This window comes from Sorex araneus, chromosome X (genome assembly GCF_027595985.1).
Source record: "Sorex araneus isolate mSorAra2 chromosome X, mSorAra2.pri, whole genome shotgun sequence".
Classification (NCBI taxonomy): domain Eukaryota; kingdom Metazoa; phylum Chordata; class Mammalia; order Eulipotyphla; family Soricidae; genus Sorex; species Sorex araneus.
The window spans coordinates 158,654,573-158,681,801 of record NC_073313.1 but is presented as its reverse complement, the minus strand read 5'-3'; the positions used below and the strand labels follow the sequence as shown (position 1 = coordinate 158,681,801).

Genomic DNA, 27,229 nt, shown 5'->3' with positions numbered 1-27,229 from the left:
TGCAGGCTGGAGGGCGGGCTAGGGGCAGGGAGCAGGGTCTGGCTCACCGGCTGCAGGCAGTTCCCCATGTGTGTGCTCTGGCCCGGGCTGTGTCCGGGGCTGCGGCTGGGAGATAAGTGCGGACCCCGAGGAGGGCCTGGGCTGCTGGGGGGCCGGCGGGCGGGAGGGGTTCCGGGAGCGGGTCCCACGCCCTTGGTGCCCGCCCGCCCGGGAGGGCAGGACTGGCTTCCTGTTCGGAGGCTGCAGGTCGTGCCCGCGGTGGGCCCGCTCGCAGGAAGGAAGAAGGGGAGTCCAGAAAGGGAGTTTCCCCAAGGCTGGGGGGGGCGCGCAGCCAGGGGCTTCCCGGCCAGCCCAGGAGGAGCAGGAAGGAGCGGGGGGCCGAGTGCCAGGCGCGGGGACAGACAAGGCTGCTGGGTGGGGCCTGGCGGCCCTTGTGAGGGTCTCTGGGGGGCCCACATGAGGCTGTTTGAATAGTTACCCCAACACTGGCAGGACGGGGGACACGGGGCAGGGCCAGACCATGGTGGAGGGGAGGTCGTGGCCCGTCTGAGGGTCCCTGATACGGGGAGGGTCTCCGGCCCGTCTGAGGGTCCCTGATACGGGGAGGGTCTCTGGCCAGTCTGAGGGTCCCTGTAGGGGGAGGGTCTCCGGCCCGTCTGAGGGTCCCTGCTAGGGGGAGGGTCAGCTGCTCGTGTCCAGCTGTGTGGGGCGGGCGGGGCCAGCCCAGCGTCTGCACAGTGTGTGGCCCCTCTGGGCGGGGGAGACCCCCTCCTCAGTGCTCGCTCTGCCCCTCAGGAGAGGACCCCCGAGACCTGGCCCTCAGGCGTGGAGCCCCGGGCTGGGAAGGGGCGTCCGGGGGCATGAGCTGGCGGCAGGGCCTGTGCCCGGGCTTGGGGGCGCAGGAGGGGCAGACCCAGCATCGCGTGGGGTTGGGGAGCGAGTTTGGAGGCCACGTGCCCACCTCGACCGTGCCCCCCCCTCCCGTCTGGGGGGCCAGGGGATGGGTGAGCCCCCGCCCAGGGGGGCGCCCCTCCTCTCCAGTCCTTCCTGGGGAGGCCCGCGGCGTGTCACGGCCAGTCACAGAGCCCGGGTGTGAGTGGACAGGGCAGCCCCCCGGGTGTGAGTGGACGGGGCAGTCCCCCCGGTGTGAGTGGACGGGGCAGTCTCCTCGGTGTGAGTGGATGGGGCAGGGCCCCTCCAGGTGTGAGTGGACAGGGCAGCCCCCCGGTGTGAGTGGACGTGGCAGCCCCCCATGTGAGTGGACAGAGCAGTCCCCCCGGGTGTGAGTGGACAGGGCAGTCCCCCCGGTGTGAGTGGACAGGGCAGTCCCCCCGGTGTGAGTGGATGGGGCGGCCCCCCGGGTGTGAGTGGACAGGGCAGGGCCCCTCCAGGTGTGAGTGGACAGGGCAGCCCCCCGGGTGTGAGTGGCCGGGGCAGGGTCCCCAGGGGCTGTTGGCCCCTCGCACGCCCCGAGGGAGGAGAGCACAGAAGGACGAAGGCCGAGGCCACGGTGACCAGATATATTGAGGAAGGCCCCTCGAGATTAGCACAGGGTTAGAAAGATTATAAAGATACACAACCCTCCCGGCACCCCACGACAGACACGCACAGCACAGACCCCCCCGCCCGTACAAATATGGCTTCTGTGTAATATGGACAGAGTGTGTTTCAGCTTAAGGAAAAGTCCGTTCCCGAAGCGGGTGCTGGAGACGGTGCAGCCCCCTGCCCGCAGCTGGAGGGGTCTGGGGCCCGGCGTGCAGCGGGGGGAGACCCCCAGGTCAGTACCTGAAGGGAAGGGGCGGAGCTGAGGTAGCCCCCACGGGCGCCCCCGGGCTGTGGGGGACACACGGGGGACGGGAAGAGCAGCCTGCGGCCACGGCCACCCACTCCCCCACCAGGAAGAGCGGCCAGACGGGAGGGCCGCGGCCAGACGGGGGGACGAGTGATGGTCATTCTAGGTCAGGGGCCGCGGGAGCCCGGGCTGCATAGCAAAGGACACGTGTGCACCACGGTCGGGCCGGGTGCCCTGCCCAGGGAAGCACCCGGCCCCCTCCCCTTCTGTGTCAGTCACCTTGGCCGGACACTCACGCACACGCACCGCACACGTCAGACACCTCACTCGGGCGTACCTGCACACAGGCACGCGCGCGCGCACACGGGACTGCGTGTTCCATGCACACACACGGGGCTGCGGGGGCAGAAAACCGCGCTGAGCACGAAGCCTTTAGTATTCTTGTTGCAGCTGCCTGTGGGCGGGGGTGGGGGCGCTCGGGAAAGCGGGAGGGACCGTGCAGCAGGCCAGAGCTGGGCGGCCGAGGCCCCGGGCGCTGTCCACTCTCCCCGCGGCTGGCCCTGCGTGGCTTCCTCCACGCGGCGGCGGGGAGGGTGGTCCCCAGTAGCCCCCGTGGGTCTGCACCGTCCTGCGCCCCCCAGGGGGCCACCCCCCTGCGCTGCCCAGAGCCCGGGCGGGCCTCCTAGTCTGGTGCCCGCCTCCACCCAGGGCCCCTGCTCCAGCCTGGAGTTGGATCGGATTTGGGATTGTTACAAAACTAAGAAGAACCCAAAACGCAGAGAAGCCATGGAAAGGGCTGAGGGCACCCTCCCCCCGCCCCCTCCCTCCCCATTCCAAACCGAGTACAAAACCGTCCCCCCAAAGCAGACATTCTGTACAGGGGTGGGGGCGGGGAGCAAGCGGGAGGGCGGCCGAGGTCGCTCTGTACAAGTCCGGTGGGTGGAGGCTGCGGGCCCCGGCCCGGGCAGGGCTCTAGATGAAATACTCCTTCTTGTCCTCGCCGCCTGCCTGCCCGCCCTCTGCGTTGATGATGGCCGTGTCTGCGTCCGGGGCGTCGTCGGAGCCCTTCGCCTCGTGAGTCAGGTAAGTGCCTGCGGAGGGCTGCTGTCAGGAGGGTGCCCGGCCTCCTCGGTGACCCCTGCCCACCTCGGCGTCCTCTGGGCCACCCGCCCTCGGCCGCAGACCCAGCCCAGCTGTAAGTGGAGACAGGCCCCGAATGGGCGCACTCTGCCCGTGTGCTCTGTTGTGCGGCAGTGTGTCACAGGCGTCACAGCGTGCCTCTGGCGGCACACGCGTGTATCTGCAGGGCGCATGGGTGTGCACGGCTGTGTGGGAACGCGTGTCCCGTGTGAGGATATCTGCGTGCTGTGCGTGTATGTATGCGTGACCACATGGGCGTGAGCACACCTCCACGCATTCTCATGCTTGCGTGTTCTGGTCTGTACTGTGAGCATGCATGTTGCATGAGCATGTGTGGGAGCAGTGTGACTCGCCCTGTCAGCTCTGGGAGCCGCCCAGCGGGGGTCCGAGGAGGAGACTGGTGTGGGCAGGCAGGAGCGAGGCTGCAGGTGGGGGGGGGCAGGAAGGGGCGCTGGCCGGTCTGAGCCCTGGCCCGTGGGGTGTCCTCCCCATGGGCTGCTGCCACGGTCCCGGTGCCCGCTACCCACCTTTGTGCCGGATCAGGTAGTGGCCGAGGAAGATGAGCAGGATAAGCATCAGGAAGACGACGAACGCCACGATCCCGCCGATGATGGCGTGGTAGTTGTTAGGGGACGAGGGCAGCGGGCTGGGGTCTGTGGGAGGGTCACAGGTCAGGGCGGGGCGGGGGGGAGGCTGGCCTCTCCAAGAAGGCACTTCTCCTGGGGAGGGGGGTGGTCTGGATTGCACCCTGGTCTCCGAGCAGCGTCGGGGGACGGGATGTTTGTGAATGAAGGGATAAATCTGCTCCCGTCCAGCCCTCCCGCTGAGCCCCGACCCTGGGCGTGGAGGGTCAGGCCAGGGGCCTGGAAGGCGCCTCTGGTTTCCCGTCTGCTCCTGCTGCTCCAGCCCAGGCAGGGCCACAGAAACAGCGACCCCTCCCCCACGTCTACAGGGGCCACGCCTCAGGCAGGGAATCCTGTCTGCTGAACCCCTGCCCACGTCCACCCCCACCTGCCAGCTGGGAAGGGATGAGCAGGGACCGCGTGCCCCCAGCACGGCCAGTGCGACAGGAGCCTGCCTCAGCCCCTTGGTGTGGACCCCGGGTATAGTGCAGACCCCGGGTGTTATGCAGTGTGGACACTGGGTGCTGTGTGGGCCCCAGAGCCGCGCCTGGGTTCCATACCACAGACGCTCCCACCGGCACGGCCAGGCTGTGGCCCCGTCATGCAGATGCCTCCATGTCTCCCTGTTTCTGCACAGTGACTAGAAACGTGGACGCTGACCCCGGGGCCGACAGGTGTGGGGGTTCCTGCACCCACTTCTTCGGGGAGCTCGAAACACAGACCCCAGGAAACCAACCTGGGGTCATCACCGAGGCAGTGGGAGGGGGCACCCCTGGAGAAGCAAGTGGTTCCAGGGCCAGGAGACCTCAGGGGTCCTCAGTGCCGCCCCCAGTCCCCATTCTAGGTTAGGGTTCAGGTCCCCCTGCAGGACGGGCTGCAGTAACTCATGGCACCACAGGGTGTCAGCACTGAGCAGCCTCGCGAGGGCGGAGGGGGCGGGGCCTACCGTTGACGTTCAGCGTGTAGTAGGCCTTGAAGCTGCCCATGTTGCTGGTGGCCGTGCAGCCGTAGGTGCCGCTGTCGCTCTTGTTGAGCAGCGGGAAGAGGAGGGCGCGCTCCTGCGTCATCTTCAGGGGTGGCAGGCTGCCCTCCTTTTCCCACAGGAACTGCTGGGGGCTGGGGGGGGGCGGCAGCTCAGCACTACCCACCCTGCCCCCAGCCAAGCCGCCCCTGGTAGGACCTGTCGGGGCAACAGGGCGCGCTCCCGGCATGCTCTGACTTCACGTGGCCCCCGGGGGCCAGCAGATGTGTCCCTGGGCAGGTGAGTCCCCGGGCAGGTGAGTCCCCGGGCAGGTGAGTCCCTGGGTAAGTGAGTCCCCGGGCGGGTGATTCCCCGGGCGGGTGTGTCCCCGGGCGGGTGAGTCCCCGGGCAGGTGAGTCCCCGGGCAGGTGAGTCCCAGGCAGGTGAGTCCCCGGGCAGGTGAGTCCCAGGCAGGTGGACCCCCGGGCAGGTGAGTCCCCAGGTAAGTGAGTCCCCGGGTGGGTCCCCGGGCAGGTGAGTCCCCGGGCAGGTGGGCCCCGGGCAGGTAGGCCCAGCATGGGCAGGCGGCGGGTCCTTACGCAGGGTTTCCTCGGCCCTCGCAGTGCAGCAGCAGCTTCTGGCCCTCGCGGGGGTGCGGTGGGTCCGGCCTGATCATGGCTGTGGGTGTGTCTGGAGGGAGACGTGGCCCCTGAGTCCCGGCACCAGCGGGCAGGTGCCCCCCGGCTCGGGGCCCCCACACCCGCCGTGCCGGAGCAGGGACGTACACAGGACTTCGATGCGCTGCGTGGTGAATCGGTCGACGCCCTTGAGGGACTCGTGCTTCACGGCGCACACGATGTCCACCCCGTCATCCTCCCGGGACACCTGGAAGGTCACGGAGCTGCTGACGGTGAAGGTCTTCCCGTTGGGGTCTTCCTGGATCCGGGTCGGTTCTCCTGAGGAGCAGGCACAGAAACAGGTGAGCCCGGCTGCCTGTAGACCGCGAGCGTCCGAGATGTTGTGAAGCAGGGCACCACAGGCTCGCGTGCACGCACACACACATGCACACACACAGGAGAGAGCACACCAACATACGCAGCACGTGTGCACAGGCACAGTACACACATGCAAGCACACATGAGCACGCACGAATGTTCCCAGGTGACCTGCTGCTCTCCTGATCTCTGCTCTCGCCTGATGTGGAGCGTAGACAGACACACGGACAGACAGACAGAAACACAGACAGGGAAGATACAGAGGCAGAACAGACCGAGGAGCAGGGCAGACACAGACACAGAGACAACAGACACACAGACAGAGCAGATAGACAGACACAGACAGGACAGACATACAGGGCAGACAGAGAGACGGACAGACAGACAGACAGGGCAGACATAGACACAGAGACAGAGCAGACAGACACACACACAGACAGGACAGACAGACAGGGCAGACAGAGAGACGGACAGACAGACAGACAGGGCAGACACAGACACAGAGACAGACACACAGACAGGGCAGACAGACACACACACAGACAGGACAGACATACAGGGCAGACAGAGAGACGGACAGACAGACAGACAGGGCAGACACAGACACAGAGACAGACAGGGCAGACACAGACACAGAGACAGAGCAGACAGACACACACACAGACAGGACAGACATACAGGGCAGACAGAGAGACGGACAGACAGACAGACAGGGCAGACAGACACACAGACAGGGCAGAGAGACACACACACAGACAGGACAGACAGACAGGGCAGACACAGAGACAGACACACAGACAGGGCAGACAGACACACAGACAGGACAGACATACAGGGCAGACAGAGAGACGGACAGACAGACAGGGCAGACACAGACACAGAGACAGACACACAGACAGAGCAGACAGACACACACACAGACAGGACAGACATACAGGGCAGACACAGAGACAGACAGACAGGGCAGACATAGACACAGAGACATACACACAGACAGGGCAGACAGACACACACACAGACAGGACAGACATACAGGGCAGACACAGAGACAGACCGACAGAGAGACAGGGTAGACACAGAGATGGACAGACAGACAGGGCAGACAGGGCAGACAGACAGGGCAGACAGATAGACAGGGCAGACAGAGACAGACACAAAGACGGCAGACACAGATGGACGGATGGACAGGCCTCCCACGTACCCTGCAGCAGCTGGTCCCCCTTCCTCCAGCTGAGCTGGGCCGCGGGCTTGCTCCCCGAGGAGCGGCAGTTGAGCGTGATTCTCTCGTTCTCCCGCAGCGGGGACTTGTACCCGGTGATGACGGGCTTCTGCGGGACTCCTGTCCAACAGGCCAGTGGGAGGGTCATCACCCCCGTCTCCCCAACCAGGGTCCCCCATGATCTGGGGTTCACGTAGGAGGGCAAACTTTGATCCCTCTGGGGGCCAAGAGGGAGACCCTGGGTGGGGCCCCTCGTGGGCCAAGGGTGCAGCTCATGGTGATGGAACAGGTGGACACGGTACCCAGGAGGGCTGAGGAGGGGCTGGAAAGGTGCTTCCCTCTGCACTGCACGGGACCAGCGAGGGCGGGGGCACTCACCCAGCAAGGTGACTAGGGTGCGGTGGGCACTCACGGAGCCGGGGTGGGGCAGGGGGGCGGGCACTCACCCAGCACGGAGCCAGTGAGGGCGGGCACTCACCCAGCACAATGACTGGGGTGCAACAGGCACTCTCGGAGCCTGAGCAGGGCAGGGGGCGGGCACTCACAGAGCCGGAGGGGGGGCCAGGGGGCGGGCACTCACGGAGCAGGGGCGGGGCAGGGGGCGGGCACTCACAGCCGGAGGGGGGCCAGGGGGCGGGCACTCACGGAGCAGGGGCGGGGCAGGGGGCGGGTACTCGCGGAGCCGGGGCGGGGCAGGGGGCGGGCACTCGCGGAGCTGGGGCGGGGCAGGGGGGCGGGCACTCGGGGAGCTGGGGCGGGGCAGGGGGCGGGCACTCACGGAGCTGGGGCGGGGCAGGGGGCGGGCACTCGCGGAGCCAGGGCTGGGCAGGGGCGGGCACTCACCCAGCACGGTGACCAGGGACTTGGCGGTGCGCACGGGCATGGTGAAGATGGAGCAGGTGTACTCGCCCTCGTCTGCCAGCGCCACGCTGCTGATGCTGATGCTGAGCTCATGGGGCGTCGACTTCACCAGCTGGATCCGGTTGTCTCGGAGGGCTGGGCCGGGGCATGCGGCGTCACACACCGTCCACCCGGCCCGGCCCCGCCCCGCCTTTGGAGGAGGGGGCCCGCGGAACTTGGGGCAGGGCTGTCCTGGCACTCCGGCCCTTCGCGGGCCTCCCTCAGCACCGGGGCTGGACCTGGCCTGAGGAGGTCCCTGCAGGGGGTGGGACCCCCGAACTCACGAGATGAGGCCACCTGGGACATCAGACCACCCACGTTCTGGTCTCTCTCCCTCCCAGGGGACAGGCCGGTTTACCTCGCTTCTCCCCGAAGTACAGCGTCTGCTGGGCGGGGTTGGACCACTGCAGGGAGGAGTCCTCGTGCTCCCGCACCTGGCACTTGAGCACCACGGTGCCCCCAGCCACTACTGTCTCGTCTGACGTCCAGGGTTGACTGTCTGCAGGAGCAGAGCAGGGTAAGTCTTGGAAATGCCCCCCGCTGCGCTCCACTCACAGTCCAGACTCTGTCTCTGAGCTTGCAGGCAGGACAGAGGTGGGGGCTGCCTGGTTTCCTGCCCGACCACAGAAACATAGCTCAGGAGCCGTGTGACCTGGGTGCAGAGTGGCCCAGATGCAGTACGGCCTAGATGCAGTGTTGCCCAGGTGCAGCGTGGCCCAGGTGCAACATGGCCCAGGTGCAGTGTGGTCTGGGTGCAGCATGACCAGAGTGCAGCGTGGCCTGGGTGCAGTGTGATCCGGTGCAGTGTGGCCCGGTTGCAACATGGCCTGGGTGCAGCATAGCCTAGGTGCAGCGTGGCCCAGGTACAAAATGGCCCGGGTGCAGCATGGCCTGTGTGCAGCGTGGCCTGGGTGCAGCATGACCCGGGTGCAGTGTGGCCTGGTTGCAGCATGACCCGGGTGCAGCGTGGCCTGGGTGCAGCGTAGCCTAGGTGCAGCGTGGCCCGGCTGCAGAGTGGCCCAGTTGTAGTGTTGTCTGGCTGCAGTGTGACCTCGGTGCCTGTGACCTGGTGCAGAATGGCCTGGTTGCAGTGTGGCCTGGGTGCAGCATGGCCCGAGTGCTGTGTGGCCCAGGGGCAGAGTGGCCCAGGGGCAGCACGATGTGGGAGTAGTGTGTCTCAGGTGTGGCATGGCCTGGTACAGAGTGGCTTGGGAGCACTGTGTCCTGGCAGAGACTATCCTAGGAGCAGCGGGGCCTGGCAGAGACTGGCCCGAGAACAGCGTGGCCCGGGAGCAGTGTGGCTCTGGCCCGTGCTGCAGCCCCGCCGTCTGCTGGCCCTGCGCACACCGGCTGCCCCAGCGCAGGCTGTCTGGTGCCCAGCCCCGCAGCAAACCAGCCGGACACTTGCTGCAGGAGGAGCGACTGCCCAGACACACGGGCAGGACGCGGAGTCGCAGATTTTCCCAGACTCTCACCGGCGTTTCCATCCCTGGCCGCCTCCCTTCTGGCCCTCCCCACCCAGCGTAGCCCGTGCCCGCGGCGTCTCTGAGCTCCGTGTCGCCCTGAGGGCGCCCCCCGCAGGCGGCCTGGCTGAAGGCGGCCGACGCCGGCCTCACTCAGGCCCGAGTTCCCTCAGCCCCTCATCTCAGTCGGAGGCGGGACTCGGGGCTGGGGTGCGGCTGCAGAGAGACCCGGCTGGACACGCATCCCTGCAGCACGTCCCGCCGGCCTGGCCCAGGCGGGGGACGCCTTGGAGCCTCACTGCGGTGCGGGTGTCCTGGATGCCGGGACCCCCTGCCCCTCCCCCAAACAGATGTTCCAGAAAACTGTGGAGACACCTAAGTCCACACGAAGCCTCTGCATAAAAGCGCACGTCCTCCCTCCTCTGTGTCGGTGACTCCGTGCCCGGCAGGTGGGCTCCTGAGGGGGTGGCCCCTGCACCCACACAGGGGTCTTCCCTGCGCTCATGCCAGCGGCGGCCTGGCGGGCGTCTCGTGCGGAGCTGGCGAGCATGGATATGGGTGAGATGTGGCGGAGGGGGTGGGATGGGGTGGGATGGGGCGGTCGCTGTGGTCTGGCGGCTGTGATGGACCCTGCTGCTCACCTTGGCTGTCGGGGCTGCTCCAGCCTGTGGAGCCCACGGCCTCATCCACGGGAGCCAGGGTTCCCGGCTCCACGTCCCGCTCCTGCCAGATGCCTGGGGAGAGAGTCTCCATCAAGCAGGAGCCCTGCGTGCTGCACCCGGGCGCTGTGTGTGCCGGGCGCCATGTGTGCCGGGCGCCGTGTGTGCCGGGCGCTGTGTGCTGGGGGCTGTGCACGACAGGGCTGTGTGAGCTGGGGGCTGTGTGTGGCAGGGCCGTGTGTGACAGGGCTGTGTGTGCTGGTGTGTGTGTGTGTGTGACAGGGCTGTGCATGCTAGGGGCTATGCATGCTAGTGGCTGTGTGTGTCAGGGACTGTGTTTGCTGGGGGCTGTGTGTGTCGGAGGCTGTGTGTGTGTGGGCTGTGTGTGTCGGGGGCTGTGCACGACAGGGCTGTGCGTGCTGGGGGCTGTGTGTGGCAGGGCTGTGCGTGACAGGGCTGTGCATGCTAGGGGCTATGTGTGTCAGGGGCTGTGCATGCTAGGGGCTGTGTGTGTCGGGGGCTGTGTGTGTGGGGGCTGTGTGTGTCGGGGGCTGTGTTTCCTGGGGGCTGTGTGTGCTGGGGACTGTGTGTGTCGGGGGCTGTGTGTGTCGGGGGCTATGTGTGTCAGGGGCTGTGTGGTTCGGGGGTTGTGTGTGTGGTCCCTGAGGGGTGGAAGGAAGTGGGTGTTCATGGTAGTGGCGGTTCCATGGAGACTCAGAGATGGGGTATAAGCTGGCGGTGTTGGGGAGATGAGGAGCCTGGGGCTGGGGGCTGTGTGTGTGGGTGCTGTGTGTGCCGGGGACTATGTGTGTTGGGGGCTGTGTGTGTCGGGGGCCTTGTGTGTCGGGGGCCTTGTGTGTCGGGGGCTGTGTGTGTCGGGGGCTGTGTGTGCCGGGGGCTGTGTGTGTCAGGGCGTGTGTGTCATGGGCTGTGTGTGTGGGTGTTGTTTGTGTAGGGGGCTGTGTGTGCCGGGGGCTGTGTGTGCCAGGGGCTGTGTGTGTCGAGGGCTGGGTGTATCGGGGCTGTGTGTGCCGGGTACTGTGTGTGTCGGGGCTGTGTGTGTCGGGGCTGTGTGTGCCGGGGGCTATGTGTGCCGGGGGCTGTGTGTGTTGGGGCTGTGTGTGTCAGGGGCTGTGTGTGTCGGGGCTGTGTGTGCCGGGGGCTGTGTGTGAAGGGGCCTGTGTGTGCCGGGGCCTGTGTGTGCCAGGGGCTGTGTGTGTCGGGGCTGTGTGTGTCGAGGGCTGGGTGTGTCGGGGCCGTGTGTGTCGGGGGCCTTGTGTGTCGGTGTTGTGTGTGTCGGGGCTGTGTGTGTCGGGGCTGTGTGTGTCGGGGCTGTGTGTGCCGGGGGCTGTGTGTGTTGGGGCTGTGTGTGTCAGGGGCTGTGTGTGTCGGGGCTGTGTGTGCCGGGGGCTGTGTGTGAAGGGGCCTGTGTGTGCCGGGGCCTGTGTGTGCCAGGGGCTGTGTGTGTCGGGGCTGTGTGTGTCGAGGGCTGGGTGTGTCGGGGCCGTGTGTGTCGGGGGCCTTGTGTGTCGGTGTTGTGTGTGTCGGGGCTGTGTGTGTCGGGGCTGTGTGTGTCGGGGCTGTGTGTGTCGGGGGCCGTGTGTGTCCGGGCTGTGTGTGTCGGGGCTGTGTGTGTCGAGGGCTGGGTGTGTCGGGGCCGTGTGTGCCGGGGGCGTGTGTGCCTGGGGCCGTGTGTGCCGGGGGCGTGTGTGCCTGGGGCTGTGTGTGTCGGGGGCCGTTTGTGTCGGGGCTGTGTGTGTCGGGGCTGTGTGTGTCGGGGGCTGTTTGTGTCGGGGCTGTGTGTGTCGGGGCTGTGTGTGTCGGGGCTGTGTGTCTCGGGGGCTGTGTGTGTCGGGGTTGTGTGTGTCGGGGCTGTGTGTGTCGGGGCTGTGTGTATCGGGGGCTATGTGTGCCGGGGGCTGTGTGTGTTGGGGCTGTGTGTGTCAGGGGCTGTGTGTGTCGGGGCTGTGTGTGCCGGGGGCTGTGTGTGAAGGGGCCTGTGTGTGCCGGGGCCTGTGTGTGCCGGGGCTGTGTGTGTCGGGGCTGTGTGTGTCGAGGGCTGGGTGTGTCGGGGCCGTGTGTGTCGGGGGCCTTGTGTGTCGGTGTTGTGTGTGTCGGGGCTGTGTGTGTCGGGGCTGTGTGTGTCGGGGCTGTGTGTGCCGGGGGCTGTGTGTGTCGGGGGCAGTGTGTGTCGGGGGCTGTGTGTGCCGGGGGCTGTGTGTGTCGGGGGCCTTGTGTGTCGGTGTTGTGTGTGTCGGGGCTGTGTGTGTCGGGGCTGTGTGTGTCGGGGCTGTGTGTGCCGGGGGCTGTGTGTGTCGGGGGCTGTGTGTGCCGGGGGCTGTGTGTGTCGGGGGCCTTGTGTGTCGGTGTTGTGTGTGTCGGGGCTGTGTGTGTCGGGGCTGTGTGTGTCGGGGCTGTGTGTGCCGGGGGCTGTGTGTGTCGGGGGCTGTGTGTGCCGGGGGCTGTGTGTGTCGGGGCTGTGTGTGTCGAGGGCTGGGTGTGTCGGGGCCGTGTGTGTCGGGGGCTGTGTGTGCCGGGGGCTGTGTGTGTCGGGGGCCTTGTGTGTCGGTGTTGTGTGTGTCGGGGCTGTGTGTGTCGGGGCTGTGTGTGTCGGGGCTGTGTGTGTCGGGGGCTGTGTGTGTCGGGGGCTGTGTGTGTCGGGGGCAGTGTGTGTCGGGGGCTGTGTGTGCCGGGGGCTGTGTGTGTCGGGGGCCTTGTGTGTCGGTGTTGTGTGTGTCGGGGCTGTGTGTGTGGGTGTTGTCTGTGTCGGGGGCTGTGTGTGTGGGTGTTGTCTGTGTCGGGGGCCTTGTGTGTCGGGGGCTGTGTGTGCCGGGGACTATGTGTGTCGGGGCAGTGTGTGTCGGGGGACGTGTGTGCCGGGGGCCGTGTGTGTCGGGGGCTGTGTGTGTCAGTTCCTTCTGTGTCGGGGCCTTGTGTGTCGGTGTTGTGTGTGTCGGGGCTGTGTGTGTCGGGGCTGTGTGTGTCGGGGCTGTGTGTGCCGGGGGCTGTGTGTGTCGGGGGCTGTGTGTGCCGGGGGCTGTGTGTGTCGGGGGCCTTGTGTGTCGGGGCTGTGTGTGTCGGGGCTGTGTGTGTGGGTGTTGTCTGTGTCGGGGGCTGTGTGTGTGGGTGTTGTCTGTGTCGGGGGCCTTGTGTGTCGGGGGCTGTGTGTGCCGGGGACTATGTGTGTCGGGGCAGTGTGTGTCGGGGGACGTGTGTGCCGGGGGCCGTGTGTGTCGGGGGCTGTGTGTGTCAGTTCCTTCTGTGTCGGGGGCCTTGTGTTGTGGGGGCCGTGTGTGTCGGGGGCCGTGTGTGTCAGGGCCTTGTGTGTCGGGGGCCTTGTGTTGTGGGGGCCGTGTGTGTCGGGGCCCGTGTGTGCCGGGGGCCGTGTGTGTCGGAGGCCTTGTGTGTCGGGGCCGTGTGTGTCGGGGGCTGTGTGTGTCGGGGCTGTGTGTGGTCGGGGGCTGTGTGTGTCTGGGGCTGTGTGGGTGGGTGTTGTCTGTGTCGGGGGCTGTGTGTGTCGGGGCTGTGTGTGTCGGGGCTGTGTGTGTCGGGGGCCGTGTGTGTCCGGGCTGTGTGTGTTGGGGCTGTGTGTGTCGAGGGCTGGGTGTGTCGGGGCCGTGTGTGCCGGGGGCGTGTGTGCCTGGGGCCGTGTGTGCCGGGGGCGTGTGTGCCTGGGGCTGTGTGTGTCGGGGGCCGTTTGTGTCGGGGCTGTGTGTGTCGGGGCTGTGTGTGTCGGGGGCTGTTTGTGTCGGGGCTGTGTGTGTCGGGGCTGTGTGTGTCGGGGCTGTGTGTCTCGGGGGCTGTGTGTGTCGGGGTTGTGTGTGTCGGGGCTGTGTGTGTCGGGGCTGTGTGTATCGGGGCTGTGTGTGCCCGGGGCTGTGTGTGTCGGGGGCCTTGTGTGTCGGGGGCTGTGTGTGTCGGGGGCTGTGTGTGTGGGTGTTGTCTGTGTCGGGGGCTGTGTGTGTCGGGGCCGTGTGTGGGGGGGCCGTGTGTGCCGGGGGGTGTGTGTGTCAGGGTTGTATGTGTCTGGTTGTGTGTGTCGGAGGCTGTGTGTGTCAGGCTGTGTGTGTTGGGGCTGTGTGTGCCGGGGGCTGTGTGTGCCGGGGGCTGTGTGTGTCGGGGGCTGTGTGTTTCGGGGGCTGTGTGTTTCGGGGGCTGTGTGTGCCGGGGGCTGTGTGTGCCGGGGCTGTGTGTGCCGGGGGCAGTGTGTGTCGGGGCTGTGTGTGTTGGGGGCTGTGTGTGCCGGGGGCTGTGTGTGGGGGGGGCTGTGTGTGTGGGTGTTGTCTGTGTCGGGGGCCTTGTGTTGTGGGGGCTGTGTGTGTCGGGGCTGTGTGTGTCGGGGGCTGTGTGTGTCGGGGCTGTGTGTGTCGGGGCTGTGTGTGTCGAGGGCTGGGTGTGCCGGGGCCGTGTGTGCCGGGGGCGTGTTTGCCGGGGGCTGTGTGTGTCGGGGGCCTTGTGTGTCGGGGGCTGTGTGTGCCGGGGGCTGTGTGTGCCGGGGGCTGTGTGTGTCAGGGGCCTTGTGTCGGTGTTGTGTGTGTCGGGGCTGTGTGTGCCGGGGGCTATGTGTGTCGGGGGCTGTGTGTCGGGGCTGTGTGTGTTCGGGGGCTGTGTGTGTCGGGGGCTGTGTGTGTCGGGGGCCGTGTGTGCCGGGGGCCTTGTGTGTCGGGGCTGTGTGTGTCGGGGGCTGTGTGTGTCGGGTGCCTTGTGTGTCGGGGCTGTGTGTGTCGGGGGCTGTGTGTGTCGGGGCTGTGTTTGTCGGGGCTGTGTGTCGGTGGCTGTGTGTGCCGGGGGCTGTGTGTGTCGGGAGCTGTGTGTGTCGGGGCTGTGTGTGTCGGGGCTGTGTGTGTCGGGGCTGTGTGTGTCGGGGGCTGTGTGTGTCGTGGGCTGTGTGTGTCGGGGGCTGTGTGTGTCGTGGGCTGTGTGTGTCGGGGGCTGTGTGTGTCGGGGGCTGTGTCTGCCGGGGGCTGTTTGTGTCAGGGGCTTGTGTGGCAGGGCTGTGCGTGGGCGCCGTGTGTGCCGGGGGCTGGGGCTGTGAGTCTGGGGGGCCGTGGTCCCTGAGGGGGGAAGGAAGTGGGCTTCATGGTGGTGGCAGTTCCGTGGAGACTTGGAGATGGGGTATAAGCTGGCGGTGATGGGGAGATGAGGAGCCTGGGCGGGGTCACTAGGACCCTGAATCCTGGTTCCTGCCAGGGAGGCCCCGGGGCCCAGCCTGAGACGGAACCCCGGGGCGGGGACGCGGACGGCGGGCACGGAGCAGGGGGGGGCCGCAGCTGCCCTGCCAGCACGTCCACGCGGGGCCGCGGGTGGCAGGTTCGGACACTCTGGCCACGGGTGGCTGCGGCAAGTGGGGAGGGGCTGTGGCCCGAGAGACGAGGCGGCAGGTCGGCAGCTCAGGCCCCGTGTCCCCAGGCGTGGTCAGAGACCGGCCCTCCCCTCGGTGAAGAACTGGCCGGCCAGTCTGCGGCGCCCGAGCAGGGCCGGAGCCGGAGAGGTGGCCCAGCACGCCACAGGGGTCCCTGGGGAGGAATGAGGCAGAGAGCGGGGGAGAAGGGAGGGGTTGTGGCCAGGGCCAGCGGGGCCACGAGAGTCGCTGTCACCCTGCCCTCAGCTGCCCCTCCCCTCTGCACACACCCAGTGCCCCCTCCCCTCTGCGGGCGCCTGGGCAGACGGGGAGATGTGGGGGTCAGGGGCCGAGGGGCACAGAGGGTGAGGGCAGGAGGGACCCACACCCAGCATGCCCTGGCCATGACGCCCCAGGCTCCGAACATGGCAGTGCCCTCTGCACACGGCTGACACCCTCCCCTCTGCACATAGCCCAATGCCCCCTCCCCTCTGCACACGGCTGACACCCTCCCCTCTGCACACGCCCAGTGCCCCCTCCCCTCTGTACACGCCCAATGCCCCCTCCCCTCTGTACAGGCCCAATGCCCCCTCCCCTCTATACACAGCCCAGTGCCCCTCCCCTCTGTACACGCCCAATGCCCCTCCCCTCTGTACACGCCCAATGCCCCTCCCCTCTGCACAAGCCTAATGCCCCCTCCCCTCTGCACATGCCCAATGCCCTCCCCTCTGCACACACCCAATGCCCCCTCCCCTCTACAACAGCCCAATGCCCCTCCCCTCTGCACACGGCCCTATGCCCCTTCCCCTCTGCACATGGCTGATGCCCCACCCCTCTCACAGAGCCCCCAGGCCCCTCCCTTTTCACAAGGCCCGGTGTCCTCTCCCTCTGCACAAGGCTCAGGACCCTCCCCTCTGCCCCTGCCCTGACACCAAGGCCAGCTCCTGTGGCTTGTCATGGGGCACACGTGGTGGGACAGGAGGGTGATGGTGGGCCCAGGGCGGGTGAGGATCCTCTGGCTCTGCTGGGGGGGGGGGAGTGACACGCTGGTTCCGAGAGGGTCCGTCCTGAGTGTCAAAGGCCCAGGCCCCTCTGGGGGACGGCTGGGCTGGGCCGCGTGACCCTCCTCTGGCTGGCAGCTTCACGGAAGGCACAGCACGGGGTGCAGGGATCTGTCCCTCCCCGCCCCTCTCCCCCGCCCCTGCCCTGCCGGGCTCTCTGCAGATGGCAGCTCAGGGGGACGTGCTGCTCCTTCAGCTGGACACAGGTCACAGAAGAGGGCCCAGTGCAGCCACGCCCAGGGAGCCGGACATGGCGGCCCCTGGTGTCCCGACGGTCTGAAAGGTGCCGGTGACCCCTCCCGGGAGGACGGTCCTCCCTGTCCTGCAAAAGGCCCCCGCACCTGGTCTGCCGCCCGAGGTCCCTGCTCTGCCCCGCGGACGCCCAGTACGGGGAACCCGGGAGCAGACAGGTAGGCTCGCCCCGGGCCTCGCGCCTCCGCGGCCCTGTGCCCACTCGCTGTCCGGGGGCTCCCACCGGGCAGGCCGTCCAGTCCGGTCCGTCAGGGCTGCCCTCTGTCCTCTCTCCCCCCGCCGCCGGCCCCCACTGCTGCTCCCCTGTGAGGGTACGCACGCCCATTCTCTACTCTCGGCACGCCTCTCCCATCCCAGCTGTTCCTCCAGCCATCATCTTCTTAGTGACCCCTTCTCTGTTGCACCTGCCTTCCCCCTCCGCGCATGAGGCAGGCTTCCAGCTACGGGGCAGCCCCCCCGGCCCTTGTGTCTACCGTCCTTGGGCGTCAGCCTCCTGTGATGTTGTTCTACACTCCACAAACGAGTGCAGTCCCTGTGTTGCAAGCCATAATGCCCCAAAGTAGAGATTGTGGGGAATATTGTCTGCCATGGAGGCAGGGGGAGGTGGGGAAGGGGGGTATACCCGGGATATCGGGGGTGGGGAGTGTGCCGTGGTGGAGGGATGGGTGTTTGATCCTTGTGAGATTGTAACCCAAACAGGAAAGCTTGTAACTATCTCACGGTGATTCAATACAATTTAAAAAATTAAAATAATAATAATAATACGGATGCCCTCGGCCTTCACACTCTGAGGTGGCACCTCCTCCAGCAGGCCCGGGACTGCCCACTGGGGTCTCCTGTCCCAGCGCCTCCAGCCCTCTCGCGGCACTGCTGGGCCGGCTGCTCCCGTCCTGCTGAGGCTAGGTTCGGGCCAGAGCCACTGCTGTGTCCTGCAGGGCCGCAGCCTGGTGATGGTCAGGGAGGCGGAAAGCAGCAGTACTGGGCACCAGGCAGGGGCAGGGAGAGACCCCCAGGGGCTGAGCTGAGGCCTGACAGAGAGCGCCGTGGTTAAGAAGGGCCCGAGTGTGAGTCTCTGAGTTCTGTGGTGCCCTGGGCTATGTGTGTGTGTGCGTGTGTGTGTGTGTGTGTGTGTCTCTGGGCTGTGTGTGTGCTGGGCCGTGTGTGTGTCTGTCTGGGCTGTGTATCTAGGCTGTATGTGTCTGGGCTGTGTGCTGCATGTGTGCTGTGGGCCATGTGTGTTGGGGTGTGTGTGTCTGGGCTCTGTGTGTGTGTGTGTGTGTGTGTGTCTGAGCTGTGTGCGTGTCTGGGCTATGTACGTGTTGGGCTGTGTGTGTCTGGGCTGTGTATGTGTTGGGGTGTGTGCATGTCCAGGCTGTGTGCGTGTCTGGGCTGTGTGCATGTCTGGGCTGTGTGTGTGTCTGGAATGTGTGTGCTGGGCTGTGTGTGTGTGTCTGGTGTGTCTGGGCTGTGTGTTGGGCTGTGTGTATGTCAGGCTGTGTGTGTCTGGGCTGTGTGTGTGTTGGGCTGTGTGTGTTGGGCTGTGTGTGTCTGGGCTGTGTGTGTTGGGCTGTGTGTCTGGGCTGTGTGTGCTGGGGTGTGTGTGTCTGGGCTGTGTGTGTTTCAGGCTGTGTGTGTTGGGCTGTGTGTGTGTCTGGGCTGTGTGTGTTGGGCTGTTTGTGTGTCTGGGCTGTGTGTGCTGGTGTGTGTGTGTCGGGCTGTGTGTGTTGGGGTGTGTGTTATTGGGCTGTGTGTGTCCAGGCTGTGTGTGTTGGTGTGTGTGTGTTGGGCTGTGTATGTCAGGCTGTGTGTGTGTTGGGCTGTGTGTGTTGGGGTGTGTGTTATTGGGCTGTGTGTGTCCAGGCTGTGTGTGTTGGTGTGTGTGTGTTGGGCTGTGTGTGTCAGGCTGTGTGTGTTGGTGTGTGTGTGTTGGGCTGTGTATGTCAGGCTGTGTGTGTGTCGGGCTGCGCCTGCCCCGGGCTGCCGTGCGGCCTGTGTGTGCGGGACCAGCTGGAGCGAGCAGCCCTGCCAGCGTGACTCAGCCGGGGCTCCAGCCGGCAGGCGGGACGGTGGCTCTGGAAATGGGGGTGCGGAGCACAGGCCCCTCCTGAGCCGCCCGCCCGCCCGGGTGCCCTCGCTGCATGTCCCCCCCTGCCCAGCCCCTGCCCCCCCCGCCCGAGTCGGGGCTGCTGACCTGGCCAGGGGCCCCTCTCCCGTCCCCGTCCCCGTCCCCCTCCCGCCTGGCTTGTTTACCTTCGTGCTGCCACGGCCCCCTGGGCCCCGGCACGTCTCTGCTTGCTCTGTCCTCCCAGGAGACCCTGGGCCGGGCCGAGCAGGGACACAGACGGCAGTTCCCGGTGCCCGGGGCCAGTCTCAACCCGGGCTGTGTCTGTCAGAGAAACCAGGGACCAGGCTGGCAGAGGGCACGTGTGTGTGTGTGTGTGTGTGTGTGTGTGTGTGCGTGTGTGTATGTGTGAGAGTCTGGTTGTGCAGGTCAGGCTGGGATTGTGCATGCATATGAGTGTGTATGTGCCTGTGGGGGTTAGGCCGTGTGCGTGTGTATGAGTGTGTGTGTGCATGTGTGTGTACATGTGAGTGTGGCTGTGGGGGTCAGGCCATGGGTGGGATTGTGTGTATGAGTGCGTATGCGTGTGTGTGGCAATGTGTGTATGTGTGAGAGTCTGGTTGTGCAGGTCAGGCTGGGATTGTGCCTGTGTGTGTGTGTATGAGTGTGGCTGTGGGGGTCAGGCCGTGGGCAGGACTGTGTGTGTGTATGAGTGTGTATGCATGTGTGTGTAGTGTGAGAGTCTGGCTGTGGAGGTCAGGCTATGGCCGGGATTGTGCATGTGTGTGAGCATGTGTGTGCATGTGTATGTGCATCCGTGCACGTGTGTGGCTTTGGGTTCAGGCCGTGTGGGGGCGACTCTGGTGTGGCGAGGGGCAATGGCCGGCGGGCACTTCCTGCCCATCTTGGAGCTGCTGGAAATGAGGCTGGGTGAGGAGGGTCCACTTCTGAGCGGCCCGTGGTGGCACCGGGAGGCCACGCTCGCGGCCCGAGGAGTCGGCCCGCCACTGTGGAGACAGCCTCAGCGTCCAGACGCCAGGGGAGCCTCAGGACACACGACAACCTGCCCTCGCAGCCTGTGTCTGGCCGTCCCGGCTCTCAGGACCTTCCCTGTCGCCCCCCGCCTGGCCCTAGAGAGGGTCCCTGCAGCCCGCGGGTGTTGGAGCCTCAGCCGACAGTGGCCTGCCCAGCGTGACCTCGCTTCCGGTCCCTGACCCAGGGGCAGTGGGTCCCGAGGATGCACGGAGCACGTTCACGGCTGCCCGGTGAGTGTGGGGACTGCAGGGGCACGAGACCTGGCGTGGGCCAGGGGCCCCGGGGGACCCTCACACGCGGCGGGCGCAGTGCTGTCCAGAGAGAGGGGTCTGACCTCCTGGGCCCCCTGCGGGTCCCTTCTGTCTCCGAGCCGGCACCCCACCGCACTCGCCACGCCTCAGTGTCCCCTCCTGCCCTGGCTGGTGGTCGGCGGCCGGCCAGGTAAGGACAGGGGTGAGGTCCTGGGCGTGGGCGGGGCAGCGGCTCTCGTGTCCGGCTGCCCCTCGGCAGGCAAACCCCACTCAGCCCCTTCCGCCTCGCCTGCACGTACACGGGCGCTGGGGGACATGCATGCGTGTGCCCCGCTCGGACACCAGGCCACCTGCACCCCACCTCCGGCCTCTGCTTGGGGGGCGCTCACGCTCCTTTTCTGGGGTTCACGTCCCCCCCAAACCGCACGCTCTTCCTGCTTTTCTCTCTCCTGGCACACGCGGCTTTCCCCGTAACCCAGACCCACCTCCCTGCCCATGGGCCCAGCCCGGTCAGGACCCGGCCTTCCTGCCAGAAGACCATATGGCCTCGCTCCGGCTTCCTCCCCAAAGCGGGAGCCAGCCCCTCTCTGCAGCGCGGCCCCCTGGGAAGGGCCGAGTCCTCGCCCGGTGCAGGCTCTGCCCATCTGTCGCTGAAACCAGAGAGGACCGGCGTGGAGCCACAGCCCACAAAGGCTTGTGGTTACAGGCAGGGGTTCGCGGGGACGCAGAGAGGGGGCGGGAAAGGTGAGACCTCAAGAGCCAGAGCAGCGGACTGGGGAACGGGGCTGCAGGGGTGAGAAGGTCTGGGCTGTTCTGTCGGCTCTGGTGGTACCAGGGCAGGGGTGAGGGGGTCTGGGCTGTGCCATCTGCTCTGGGGAAGGAGCTGCAGGGGTTAAGGGGCTTGCCTTGCAGGCACCCTACCTGGGTATGGGAATGACACCACGGCCCCAGGACGCCACCAGCTGTGACCCCAGAGGGGCACAAGCTCTGCCAGGTGTGGCCCTGGCAAAGCCTATCACCGCTGGGCCCCAATCACGCCGCATAGAACTGCTGTGCATGTGGCCAGAGGGGCCTGGGCCTCTGGAGCCCCGCCCAGAGCCCTAGAGTAGGTCCCGGTAGATGTCTGCAGGGCTGGGGCCCCAGCACCATATACAGGAATAGCTCCTGAGTATAAGACAAAGGGCTGGGGAAGGAGCTGCAGGGGTGGGGTGGGGTCTTGGCTGTGCTCTCTGCTCTGGGGAAGGAGCTATAGGGGTGAAGGGGTCTGGGCTGTGCCCTTTGCTCTGGGGAAGGAGCTGCAGGGGTGAGGGGATCTGGGCTGTGCCCTCTGCTCTGGTGGTGCCAGGGCAGGGGTGAGGGGGTCTGGGCTGTGCTGTCTGCTCTGGGGAAGGAGCTGCAGGGGTGAGGGGGTCTGGGCTGTGCTGTTGGCTCTGGGAAGGTGCTGCAGGGGTGAGGGGGTCTGGGCTATTCCCTCTGCTCTGGGGAAGGAGCTGCAGGGGTAAGGTGGTCTGGGCTGTGCCGTCTGCTCTGGTGGTACCAAGGCAGGGGTGAGGGGGTCTGGGCTGTGCCATCTGCTCTGGGGAAGGAGCTGCAGGGGTGAGGGGGTCTGGGCTGTGCCATCTGCTCTGGTGGTACCAGGGCAGGGGTGAGGGGGTCTGGGCTGTGCCATCTGCTCTGGGGAAGGTGCTGCAGGGGTGAGGGGGTCTGGGCTGTGCCGTCTGCTCTGGTGGTACCAGGGCAGGGGTGAGGGGGTCTGGGCTGTGCCATCTGCTCTGGGGAAGGTGCTGCAGGGGTGAGAGGGTCTGGGCTGTGCTGTCTGCTCTGGTGGTACCAGGGCAGGGGTGAGGGGGTCTGGGCTGTGCCAAGGCAGGGGGAGGCTGGAAGGGGAGGCGGCCCAGTCTCAGGGCTCCCAGAGCCACATGTGGGCTGCATGGTCCCGGGCGCCTGACGGGCTTCTCCGGGTCACCGGGCTTGCCCGAGGTGGCAGGGAAGCGGAGACGCGGGCAGCTCCTCCCGGGCTGTGCCCTGCTGGAGGCCGTGGGCGAGACGCTGGCTTGGAAGCACAGAACCAGGGTGCGAAGCAGCCAGGCCTGCCTGTGCCAGGGGTCTGGGCCACTCGCCGTCCCGCCTCCCCTCGGGACCGTGGGCAGAGGGTGGACAGTCAGTCCCCAGATGAACAAGCTGAACCCGCACTACTCACTTCCACACACGGCGCGGAGGGCTTGGGCCTGGCGGGACGCAGGTGAGCCCAGCTCCCGCATGGGCAGGGGAAGGGCAGGCCGGTATGGACGGGGGAGGGCAGGCCAGTGTGGACGGGGGAGGGCAGGCCAATGTGGATGGGGGAGGGCAGGCCGGTGTGGACGGGGGAGGGCAGGCCGGTGTGGACGGGGGAGGGCAGGCCAGTGTGGACGGGGGAGGGCAGTCATGCTTCTGTTCACGGTACTTGGTCTCCATGCCCTTCTGCAGGAGTGGGGTGGCCAGATGGAGGGGGCATCCCTGAGATGAGCCTGTGGAGGGGACCGAGGCCATGTCCCGGGGTGCAGAGAGAGGAGGCCGGGGGCCTGCAGCCTTGCTCGGGGCTGGCCCGTAAGGGATGAGGCTCCTCGCAGCAGTGGGAGCAGTGGCGGGTCCCTGGGACTCCGCTGCTCTGGGCCGGGCGGACACGGACAGTGGACGCCAGCATGGCGGGAGGGACACTTGGTGGTTCCTGTGGGGAAGCTGTGGCCCACGGGTCTCCTCATCCCCAAGGGGCAGCAGAGTCCACCTCAGAGGCTCCCTGGAGCAGGTGCGCCCCGGGCCACCGGGTGGGCGTGATGCCTGGTGACCCTCCCCCGCTGCCCGACGACCCCCGACAGAGGTGGCCGACCACCCGTTTACAGGGGGGAGGGAAAGTCGCTCACGCCCGCTGGGATCCACCTCCTCCCAGCGAAGAAAAAGAAAGTACCCAGTAGCCCCGGCCGATTCTGTTCCTTTTTTTCGCTTCCTTTTGGGTCACACCCGGCGATGCTCAGATGTGTGTTCCTCCTGGCTCTGCACTCGGGAATTACCCTGGTGGTGCTCAGGGGACCCTATGGGATGCTGGGAATCGAACCTGGGTCGGCTGGTGCAAGGCAAACGCCCTCCCCGCTGTGCTGTCGCTCCAGCCCCTCCCCCCCAGCCGGTTCTGATGCCCCCAGAGCACCGAAGGCCCAAGCAGTGCTTTGCCCACTCTGGGGAGCTCCTGGGACCCCCCTCAGCAGGGACTTTACCTGAGCCCAAGGATGCAGCATTGTGGGGTGCTAGAGGCTCAGCGTGAGGACTGTGTCCACGAGGGGCACCGTCTGGGGGGCTGTGAACTCGGGGCTCACCTCTGAAGGCTGCTGAGCAGAGACGCGCTTCTCTCCTGTCTGAGCCGATGCTGGTCCCCAGCACGCTCTGCCTCAGCCTCTGAGCCCCGGTGTACAGCGTGTGTTGGCACATAGGCACACATGTGCCTGTCGCCCTGGGCGCGCACGTGCGTGGGCCCTGGGAGGGCGCCTTGGGCCTGCCCGAGACTGTGCAGGTGGGGCGAGGGCTGCAGGACCTCGGAGAGAGGCAGGGAGCAGGCAGCACCATGGAGAGCTCAGAGGGCAGCGCGGGCCCGCCCGCAGGGCCAGGGTGTCCTAAACTGACCCCGCATTTGGACGCCGTCCCCACGTGAGGGGGGGGGCCTCCGGGGGACCCGTGGCCCTAGTGTGTCCGGGAGAGGACCACCAGACCGGGCGCCACGCGTGCCGTGATTACGACAGTTTCGTAACAGTCAGCGGTGCTGGAGGGGTTTAATTTGCTACAACCAATTAGGGATAAATTATGGGTCTCTCTGGTGTGGGAAACACGTTTCCACCCGCTAAGGGGCTGCACCCATCGGCCCCGTGGCGCAGGCCTGGGGTCCCCTCGGGGAGAGTGGCCGTGTCCAGGTGCCCCCGGTGCCCTCTCTGGCCCGGGAACTTCTCCGTTATATCTGGTCGCTTCAGGACAGAGCCTGCTGGCTAGCTGAGTCTGCTGGGAAAACTGTGGGGGCCCCTGGGGCGAGGGGATGGGCAGGAGGGACCCCGGGCCTCACCAGGGGCGGCCCCAAGGCAGCAGGGCTTGGCTGCCTCTGGCCAGGCTCGGGCTGCCTGTGGCTCTCCTGTCTCCCCGGCGTCTCCTGGGAGAGCCCGTCTCTGAGGTCACGCCAGGGCCAGCTTCATTCTTAGAGCCTGAGCGTTCATTCAGCACCTGGGGTTGTGTGTGCGTGTGCGTGCGTGTGTGTGCGTGTGGGGGGCTGTCTGTGGCTTTGTCGGAGTCCAGCGGGAGGGTCCGAGGCCCAGGGCACAGCCGGCTGAGGCCTTTCTCGGGAACAGGTGGGCGGCCCGGGAGGGGGTGGGAGCCCCACCAGCCTCCTGTCTGCACCTGAGGCTCAGATGACCCCTCAGGGAGTCCCCAAATCACCCTAACCGGCCTCCTGCTTCCTGGCCCTCTGAGGGGTCCAGCCCCTGACCGGGTCAGAAGGGCCGGCCCCCAGCACCGGGTTCCAAATCCGAGCCCAAGAGCACAGCAAGGAGGGGCTGTGTCCGGCCCTGGCAGCTGGTGTCCCCTGTGAAGGGAGATGCTGCCCAGAGGGTCGCCCAGCCCAGCCCGGGCGGGGGCTCCGGGCCCAGGCCCGAGGGCGGGTGTGCAGGGCAGCCCCCACCCACCCCTGCCTGCTGGGTCAGAGCCGGGAGCAGCCCCACGGCGCACGGGGCAAGAGCTGCTGGACGCTCGGGACACTGGGCCTAAGCGCCGCCGGGCACCTGGCCAGGGGGCTGCAGCATGGACGGCGCCGGACAGAAGGTCACCAGGAGGGCTGGGCACGCTGCTGCCATCTGTCCCCACGCACAGCGCTGAGGCCATGGCCAGCTCGGCCGTGCCCCGAGGTGGGGAGTCCAGCCCTGACGCCTGCGTGCAGAGGTCACCTGCGCTCTTGGGGTTCTCCCGACCCCAGGCGTGCAGGACCCCCAGCACCGGCCCCCAGCCCTCCCACCGGCGATCCCACCCAGCCAAGTGAGAGACCCCCACGTCTGCCTGGGGACCCCAGCCAAGTCAGAGATGCCCACGCCTGGCTGGGGACCCCAGTCAAGTCAGGGGCACCCCTCGTGTACCTGGGGACCCCAGTCAAGTCAGGGGTACCCCTCGTGTACCTGGGGACCCCAGTCTAGTCAGGGGTACCCCTCGTGTACCTGGGGACCCCAGCCAAGTCAGGGGCGCACCCCGTGTACCTGGGGGACCCCAGTCTAGTCAGGGGCGCCCCTCGTGTACCTGGGGACCCCAGTCTAGTCAGGGGCGCCCCTCATGTACCTGGGGACCCCAGTCAAGTCAGGGGCGCCCCTCGTGTACCTGGGGACCCCAGTCTAGTCAGGGGTACCCCACGTGTACCTGGGGGACCCCAGCCATACAGCAGTTCCCCTCACGTCTGCCCGGGGACCCCAGCCACGTCAGGGGCGCCCCAGGTCTGCCCGCTGTGCAGAGGCCTCAGGACCCTGGCCTCCAGTCCTGGTCCCTGCACACCCCCTCCCAGGCCCGCCCACCCAGAGTCAGTGCAGACGGAAGGGCCAGGCCTCACAGGCTCCTCCAGGCTTGGACGCTTCTGGACCCCGCCCCACAAGCTCCCCTCAGACCCTCCCCTCCAAAGTCCCATCTGCAAGGGGGGCCCAGGAGGGCTGGCCTAGGGGGACAAGGCCTGGGGCTTATGGCCTGAGTGGGCGCGACCCCTCTCCTGGGGCCCGAGGGCCCCTTTCTGGTCCCAGATGGGGCGGCTGAAGGGGTGTGGCTGGGTCTGCCCAGGGTCGGGGCCAGGGGGGTTCCCGGGGCAGGGGTGACGCGAGGCTCCCAGGCCCACACCCAGCAGGGCAGGGCAGGGCTGTCCGCTCTGGTCCGGCCTGGCTCCCCGCCTGTTTGCTTCTGATGAAATCCTCTACATCATCCTCTCGCCGCGCCCCACCCTGCGCCCATCCCCGCTGGCCCGGTCCACCGCCCTGGGCCTCCGTTTCTCCTCCCCTGCGGCTCGCTCTGCCTTGGCATCTGGCCGGGCACGGCCACCACCCTCCCCTGCCCTGCCCCCCGCGCCCCTCCCTGCGCAGGGCCCCGGGGGGCCCCTCCTGCCCGGGATGGATTCCTCCAGTCCCGCCGGTCAGCCCAGCCCCCTCCGGGCTGCGCCGTGGCCCCCTGGGGTCTGCCGCCCCGCCTCCACACCGGGCACTACCCGCCCAGACGCCCCCACAGCGCTGACCTACATAGCCCAGTCCGGGGGAGGGGCTGCGAGCCCCCCCCCCCGCCCTCCCCGCGGGCCCTCGCCCCTGGCCAACCCGGGAAGGTGAATTCCGGCGGCAGGGCCGGCTCGCGCCCCCCACCCCAAATTCTGGGGGCTGGAGCAAGCCCCAAGGCGCGGCTGCATCGGCCTCCCCGAGTCCCCGCCGGCTCCGCGACCTCCCCCGCCGCCCCCGCCTGTCTGGGCTTCTCCGAGCCTGACCGCGGCCATCAGGCCTCTCCGCCCTGTGTTGTTGTTTTGCTCCGCCGAGAAGCCCCCCGACCCACGCCCCCTGCGCTGCCGCCCCCCGCCCGGCCCAGGGCGGCTCCGCCGGCGGCGGGTGGGGCGCAGCGCTGTTTGCATGCAGCAGTTTGGGGGTGCTCTGGCGCCGACCCTCGCGCGCACGCACGGACACACAGACGCACAGACAGACGCGCGGACACACAGGCACCCACACAGACACACAGACACAGACACACGCGCACAGGCGCGCGCGCGCGCAAGCCCCCCCACCTTCCCCAACGCCCTGCCGGGAGCGGCGACAACCGCTCGCAGCCCGCCCCCGGTGCACGGAGACACGGGGGACCCGAACCGACTCGGACGCGCGGACACGGCCAGGCGCCGCGGGGTCCTTCCCCGGGGGCCACGCAGACCCGCGCCAACGCCCCCCGCGCGCGTCGGAGACGCCCCCCCAGTCATGGAGAGCCCCTGCCCGCGGGAACCCCCGCCCCCGGAGAGCTCCTGTCCGCGGAGACGCCCGGTCCCTGGAGACCCCCGCCCCCGGAAAGCCCCTGTCCGCGGACACCCCCGCCCCCGGAGACCCCCCCCGCCCCCGTCCCCGGAGACGCGCCCCATCAGCAACAAAGCGCCCGCCCGCGCACCCGCGGGAGCACCCCCAGCCCCCGGACTGTCCCCCGCCCGCGGAGCCCCCCGCCCGCGGGCCCCCGGCCCCGCAGCCCCCGCCCGCCCGCGCGCACTCACCGTCCTGCGTGGGGGTGGCCGCGCCGGGCGCCCCGCAACACGCCAGGAGCAGCAGCAGCGGCAGCGGCAGCGCGCGCGGGGCCCCCATGGCTCGGGGCCGCTCTCGGGCCGCGGTCCGGCCGCTGGGGAGCCCGGCCGGGACGCAGGAGCCGCGGGCTGCGGGCGCGCCGGCTAAATAGGGCGCGGAGCGAACCATTCCGGGCGCGGGGGG

At 67.7% G+C, this 27,229-nt stretch overlaps 1 protein-coding gene across 2 annotated transcripts; it reads right to left on the bottom strand.

Annotated features, from left to right (window-relative positions):
* Nucleotides 1-1,506: 1,506 nt before the first annotated feature.
* CADM3 (cell adhesion molecule 3) lies at nucleotides 1,507-27,229 on the bottom strand. 2 transcript variants are annotated; one of them, XM_055120878.1, is made up of 10 exons: nucleotides 27,019-27,229; nucleotides 9,735-9,827; nucleotides 7,989-8,129; nucleotides 7,574-7,726; nucleotides 6,713-6,850; nucleotides 5,302-5,472; nucleotides 5,116-5,206; nucleotides 4,502-4,671; nucleotides 3,460-3,585; nucleotides 1,507-2,883 (listed from the first exon to the last, which is right to left on the bottom strand). In XM_055120878.1, the coding sequence occupies exons 1-10, from the start codon at nucleotides 27,212-27,214 to the stop codon at nucleotides 2,765-2,767; spliced, it is 1,398 nt and encodes a 465-aa protein (XP_054976853.1). In that variant the 5' UTR covers nucleotides 27,215-27,229; the 3' UTR covers nucleotides 1,507-2,764. The 2 variants fall into 2 exon arrangements, with proteins under 2 accessions (XP_054976853.1, XP_054976854.1); XM_055120879.1 differs by lacking the exon at nucleotides 9,735-9,827.

Coding starts and splice junctions, on each gene's coding strand:
- CADM3 (XM_055120878.1), bottom strand. CDS start 27,214: ATGGTTCGCTCCGCGCCCTATTTAGCCGGCGCGCCCGCAGCCCGCGGC. Junction 8,130..9,734: donor GAGCAGCCCCGACAGCCAAG/GTGAGCAGCAGG, acceptor CTGCTCCTGCAG/ACAGTCAACCCTGGACGTCA. Junction 4,672..5,115: donor GAGGGCCGAGGAAACCCTGC/GTAAGGACCCGC, acceptor GCCCCCCCCCAG/CCCCCAGCAGTTCCTGTGGG.